Source organism: Condylura cristata, unplaced genomic scaffold (assembly GCF_000260355.1).
Source record: "Condylura cristata isolate star-nosed mole 26May11 unplaced genomic scaffold, ConCri1.0 scaffold00027, whole genome shotgun sequence".
NCBI lineage: Eukaryota > Metazoa > Chordata > Mammalia > Eulipotyphla > Talpidae > Condylura > Condylura cristata.
The window spans coordinates 28,144,833-28,151,696 of record NW_004567128.1 but is presented as its reverse complement, the minus strand read 5'-3'; the positions used below and the strand labels follow the sequence as shown (position 1 = coordinate 28,151,696).

The window sequence follows — 6,864 nt, the reverse complement described above, 5'->3', positions numbered from 1 at the left end:
CCCCCCCCATCCCACACAACTCAGCTTACGGTGTGGCCAAATCATCAGGTAATTTCATACATCCAGCACCAGAGTACCTTCCAACCAGCTCATCAGGGCAAGCCCTTGCCTTTCCTTAGAAGGCCATGGCATTCATATCATTTGAACACTGCTCACTGAGCTCTTCCTGTACCAAGCAAACCTCCAGTATCAAACTAGACAATAAATGTTTGCTGAAGGAATGAAGGAGGGGTTAATGTCTAGTTTGATTTCATGTTTTCTGAGCTTTCTCTAAGTGCCTTATATTTATTAAATTATTTCATATTCACAGATGCACCCAGGAGGTAGACACCACTGTTATTCCCATTTTACTGGTGGGGAATCTGAGGCCCAGAGCAGCTTAGCTAACTTGCCACTGGGTCACACAGCTTGTGAGTAGTGCTCATAAGACCAATTATATGCAAACTGGTCCCTGAACTGTTAAGTGCCCCAAGGGGGAGAAGATAAGATTCTGCTCCTCCATCTTTTGGCCCCACCTTCCTGCTCCTTCTTTCTTTGCCCCTAGCTCTGTCTCCTTGACGTCTCCATCTGGGGGGCCCTAAATGTCTGTTCCAGGTGCTGGCTGGTGGTTTTTAAAATTAATATTTAAAAATTGTAGATCTCCTGTTCTTTTTCGTGGACAGGTTTACACTTTGTTATTTTCTTTGAACAAAAAAACCTAAAACAAACTTTTGTTGCTTACTTCCAAATAAAACGAACTTCCCCACCCCAGAATACAGCAATTAATTGTTTTAATATTATTTTTTATAGTGTTCCAATTGTTTAATTATTTGTTTGATATGCATTATAAATCTAGAGCTGGCTTATTTTAATTTTGTATCCCATCAACTCTTGCTCTTCTATCTTGGATGACAGTATTTGATAAGGTGATGACCTCAAAGGGAATTTGCTTTCCTGGGCCTTCAAACTTATTTAAAAACAAGAACAAAAACCATCATCCAGTTTTTCTGCTTGTTCTCAAGGGGAACAGGTGGAATACAAGTCATTTCACTATAGCTGGGAGCAGAAGTTCTAACTTAGTTCTTAGTAAACCAGTAAATACCCAAGAAACCCCCAAAGAACCAGGATCTGCCCAATAACTTACACACACCTCTCCACTTCCCCCTGCCAACTCTCCCAGAGGTCACCAGATGAAGAATCATTTCCTGTTTATATCTGGGGTTTATTTTGCTTTATTTCGAGAGTATAGTAACTATCAGATCCCAAGCACTATGCCTCAGAAGGTATTAAGTCATAGTCACTGATAAGAGATGGGGTGTCTTCAGTCACCCCATGTGACTGAACTCATGGAGATGTTCACCTGGAGAAGGTCCTACTGTGATCCCCTAAGACCAAACTGAGGCCAAGATGGCAACATTTCATTTGCCATGCCATCCCTCTCCTCCCCTTACCTTCCTGTCCCTCAGCACCTTCACGGACGGGTACTTCCTGGGGGACAGGCCCAAGCTAACTAAACAGTACTTTCCAACCCTCCAAGCCCGTGCTTCCTGTTAGGAAACATTTTGGGAGGCCTCCTTTGACCATCCTGGAGTGCCATTCTGTACAAGTCTTGGTGGTGTGGGCTATCCTCCTCACACCCACCTCAGGCCTGTGCGCATGCAATGTCCAAGCACCCATATCATGGTGACAACCAAAGTCTGCCTACCAGGAATTCCCAAAACACACCCCCAGGGCAGACATGTTCATTGCCATATCCCCACTAGCTAGCACTAGACCCTGCATGCATTAGCTCAGTATTTGTTGAGCTATCCTTTGTTGAATAATTACTGTACAGTTGAGCTAGCTATGCTATGATTTAGTACTCTCTCTCCATTTGGCTCCCCTGTCTTTGCTTCCCCACCTGCCTGGGGAGAGGGAGGAGAAAAATAGCTCAGAATATAGAGAGGGTAGCCCTTCCCACATACTATTTACTGAAGCTGTGGGCTAATAGGTGCTTTAGAGGATCTCAGGAGAGGAGCTGAGTATCTAGTTCTGGTTGGGGTGGAGTGAGGACAGGGTGTGCACAGAAAACAATTATCTGCAGAGGTAAGATGGCTTGGTGGTTAGGACCATAGATTCTGGAGCTGCACAGCCTGGTTCTGGCTCTGGCTCTGGCATTGGCAATTATGAGTTGTTTAGTGTCTGGTAACCTCTCAGTGCTTTGGTTCTCTCATCCATAAAGTGAAAATAGCACCAATTCAGGTTGTTGTGAAGACCAAATGAGATCATTCCTGTAAAGTCGTTAGGACAGAGCTTGACACGTTATAATTGTGCAACATGATTGTTGTTTTTATGAAACAGCCGAGTTACTTGGATAAATACACTACCATCCCTTCAACCCTAGCATTCTTCCCCTCCCCCGCCACCCCAACCCCCATTCTCTCCTCCTCCATTAGACTTTTCAGGTCCCACCATTACAGGAACGCCTAACACACGACCACCTTCGCTATCTTTTTTGTTTTTCCATTTTCCTTTATGGACAAAGCCCATCTCCAAGAACCATTCTGTAGTCCCAGCCAGACTCTTCTATGGCTGTGAGGTGTCCCAGGAGCTCTCCCTGCTGACATTGGAGGTCCCACCCACTCCTTGTTTCCTGCTCTGCTCCCTCCACCTGCACAGGAAACAGTCAGCCCGCTCCTTTCCTTCTCATTAGTGGCTGTTCACTTCGAACTAGCCAGAGTCAAAGATCTCCTCCTAGTCTCTACATACCCATACCCTCAAAGTCACTAAATCCCAAGACAGCAGGTGCCCCTACCCCCCCGCAACCCAATCTATGTGACTCCATTGTGCATTCCCCAGTCTGTGACATCAGAAGTGTCCACACCAGAGTGGGTGTCCACTTTCCAATCTGTTTGTCCCACAGGATGCCCACAATCTTGACTGTGTGATCCCGGAGCGTTAACGCGGCAGCCCGGAACTGATCGCCGAGGATCGTACCACTGGGAAGGGGGCGGCCATCTTGCAACATACCATTTCGTTTGGGAGGGGGAGGTTTACGACAGCTGCCTCAACCCCCTAATGGAGAAAGGTATGTCGCAAACTTGCTGTCCCAATATCCTCATCCCGTCCTCCCGATACCCACCCGACTCGGACGCCTTCGACTACCCGATCAGACCCTTACATCCGCCATCTTAAGCACTTTCACCCTTCCGATTCCTTAATTCCGAATCGGCTCTCAAAGCACGGAAGCCGGCGATTGGCTCAGGGTTGCAGAGCGAGATTGGCGTGGGCTCTGATTGGCCGTTTTCGCTGTTCTTTGAAGCTCCCCGGTTCTCTGAGAATAACCTAGCCCCGCCCCTACCCCGCGCGCCGGGCTCTTATTGGCCACAAATTCAGAGCACGCGCCGTGGATGCCAGATCAGCCGCCGAAGAGCGGTTTGGGAAGGGTTCGAATCCTGCCTCAGATTGTTCACCTGTTCAAAGGTGACAGAAGGTGGTGCTTGCTCTTCGGGGAATTAGAGGTCACTCTCAGCACTCTGGGAGAACTAATTGTAAACTGTAACAAACCCAGTCTGATTTTCATACCTACACTTTCTGGTTCGTCAGTTCACTGACGAATCACCTTTTGACAAAGAGTGTTTAAGAGAATCTTAGGAAAACTCAGATGTTAATAAATTCTGCTGCAGTAAAACGGTCACAGTGGGGTGTCTGGCTCTCCCAAAACCATAAATCGCAGAGTGGACATTTGTGGCCTTTGGATACAATTTACTACTGTTAGGGATAAAAAGGGGTTCTCACACACTCCCTCAGAGGATTGCAGGTGCCATCCCACGGTCCATATGGGACTATTCACTTTGTTTCAAGAACCAGGTAAGGTATGGCATGTCTGAAAAGCCCCGGAACAGTCTTAACTACATCCCCTCTTCCCCGTCCCCCACCCCCCTCACACTCAATAAAGAAAGAGGGGTAGCTTCAATTAGTCCCAGAATCAGGAAGAGTGATGGGATCAAAGTATGCATCGTTAAGAGGGATCCCCTCCCCACCCAGAAAAGAAAAAATACCTTAAAAACCCTACTGCTTTGCCGCTTCTGGCGGCTCTCCGGCTTTCTGAGACTGCCCGCTGTCTCCCAGTGGTCTATCCTATAGCTTCCTAATAAACTTTGTTGCTGGCTTTATTCTGGAGCTTTGTGAAATTCTTTTCTCCAAAGACACGAAGGACCCCCGGGGTGTCACTGTCCTCAACACTACAATTAGTATTTTACTCCTTTTGACAAAACGGGTACCTAGTTTTACAGCAATTAAAATTCTTTTGACAAAGAGTGTTTAAGAGAATCAACACTTGCCCCCCCCCTTTTTTTTGTATGCAAAAGGGTGTTTTGGAACTATTGGCTTGTTCAGATAGGACAGGTTAGTTGGCATCTTAGAGGATTATTTTAATGTTAGTTATTTTAATGTTTGCAATTCCTCAGTTTAGTATCTCCACTCAGAAGCTATAGTTGGTGAAAGCTGCCTTGCTTTTGTTTGGGATCTCCCGCTAATGATAACATATAATATAATTCTGAGTGCAGCAAACTATCTAGTCTCTTTTACAGAAATATACCCAAAGGTGACGTGATTAAAAAAAGACAGAGGGGAACAAAAGACAAAGTTTAGCTTTTGACTAAAAGGATGTGCTTATTTAAATAAAATAAAATGCTTTTAAAAACCTCTAATAGGGCCTCCCTAAAATAGGCACTCAAAAAAGAGTAGCCAAAGCATGACTAAAGATAGTTTATTAAATAAATAAAACAAACACCTCTAATAAATATACCTTGCATTATATGTCTATAACCCTTTAAATTATATGAATGTCATCACCATCAGTAACCCAAATCTTTATTACAGGCAACCTGAAAGGAAAAAGAGTGGGTTTTTGTCTTTTGGCTAAATTCAGCAATTATTACAAAACCCAATGTGTGTGTTTAGAATCTGCTTGTGTTGCATTTTCCCACTAAACTTCAATTACATCATCTCTGCCTCGCTCATTTATTGTTGCTGACACAGACATAGTTTATATCACTCCACACGCAAACGTTACCCCTCGTTCAGTTATTCAGTACTTTGTCTTTGCTGTGTTCTCTGATGTCGCCTCTTGGGGCAGTGTTAGAAGCTGGCAGGAGGAGAGGGATGACTCAAAGTCCTTGTGGAGCGATGAGAGCCCTAAGGGGTCACACTAAGAAGTAATGTGCAGCCCCATCCAAAGGCGTCTAGTATTTATGAGCATCAAGTACAAAGTTGGGACAAGCACGTAGGGATTGGGCCTGCTGGCAGCATGCACACATCTGGGAGGCCTAACCAGGGAGGTAAGGTAGGGTGGGAGTGACCGCAAGCTATTGCCTGGGGGGCGCCATTGTTCCCACTGGTCAAAGCATATTATCTCTATTCTAATATCTGCCAGCTGTTTTCAGCAGACACTGGCTTCCCAGTTTGTACCTCAGACCCGGACTTTTGCCTTCTTGAGAGACCCCCTGCCTGACTGCACATTCAGCTTGACCAGCAGGATCTTTGTGCACCAAGACAATAGCCCTGATAACAAAGGAGAGCTGGGGAGTCCATTCACTGAGATTGTGATTTCTTGAAAATGAATTGAAGGGGCTCCCCTGTGGCCTAGGGGTTAAGTCTCAGCACTATCAAGCTAACTCCAGCCACTGAAGCATGAGTTCCTGATCCCCCGCCAGGGAGCTGACTCACAATGCACAGCAAGCGGACCTCTCCTTACCTGCCTACTGCTCCCCTCTGCATTGTATTTCAGTAGATCTGCCTGTTCTGCTCCCCACTCTGTCTCTGGTGAATCCTCTCACCCCCAGCACCTCTGGCCTGTACCCCAGTTCTTGTATGCATAAATACATAAAAATAAATCTGTAAAAAAATTACCTCACCACTTAACTTGGGTCTGAGTTTGTTTTTTTCCCCCCTTACCACCATCCTGTATATGCACTGACCTTTTCTTTTACCCCTCCTTCTTAACCTCACAAACCTCACTTCTTTTATTATGCTAGTTTTTTAAGATTTATTTTTACTTATTTATGCATATAAGAACTGGGGTATAGGCCAGAGGTATAGGGTGGGGGTGAGAGGATTCACCAAAGACAGAGTGGGGAGCAGAACAGGCAGACCTACTGAAATACACTGCTGAGGGGAGCAGTGGGAGGGACAGGAGAGGTCTGCTGTGCCAGGTTGGTCAGCTCACTGGCCAGGGATCAAACCCATGCTGTAGTGATTGGCGATGGCTTGATAGCGCCAATACTTTAGCCCCTGTGCCATCTGGGAGGCCCTGTTAACCTATTGAGCTAGTTTTTATATGCATTTTATTTTGTTGAATCATCTGCTATCTAAATGCCCAGTATTTGTCTTTGTCATTCTGACTTGCTCTATTACTTACTCCCTCAAATGCCTTCCATTTTGCTATAAGTAGTGACATTTCCTCTTTCTTTATGGCCGAGTAGTATTCCGTAGTGGGGACAGATCACTTCTTCTTTTTTAATTTTTTTTTGCGTGTGTGTTGAACTGTGGTGTAGGCAACAGGAGGGGGTGGGGTGGGGTGGAGTGAGAGGATTCACCAGAGACAGAGAGGGGAGCAGAACAGGCAGACTGATTGAAATACACTGCTGAGGGGAGCAACAGGAGAGACAGAAGAGGTCTTCTGGGTCACCTCCCTGCCTGGGGATCAAACTCAGGCCTTGGTGATAGTGCTGAGACTAATCTCTAGGCCACCAGGGAGGCCCAGATCACTGTCTTCTCAATCCAGCCTTCTATTGATGGGCTTATATATCCCAGTTATCGTCAACAGTGCTGCATAAACAGTGAAGAGCATACTAACAATATTCTTGAAGGAAACAGAACAAAAATTATTGAAATGCATATGGA

At 45.7% G+C, this 6,864-nt stretch overlaps 1 protein-coding gene across 1 annotated transcript in view; it reads right to left on the bottom strand.

Annotated features, from left to right (window-relative positions):
* WAS (Wiskott-Aldrich syndrome) overlaps positions 1-3,215 on the bottom strand; it is a 12,599-nt gene extending 9,384 nt beyond the window's left edge. The window contains exon 1 of the mRNA XM_012730392.1: positions 3,140-3,215. Within this exon, the coding sequence (XP_012585846.1) occupies positions 3,140-3,148 (9 nt within the window). The 5' untranslated portion in view covers positions 3,149-3,215. The remainder of the gene's footprint in view (positions 1-3,139) is intronic.
* Between the last annotated feature and the right edge of the window lie 3,649 nt (positions 3,216-6,864).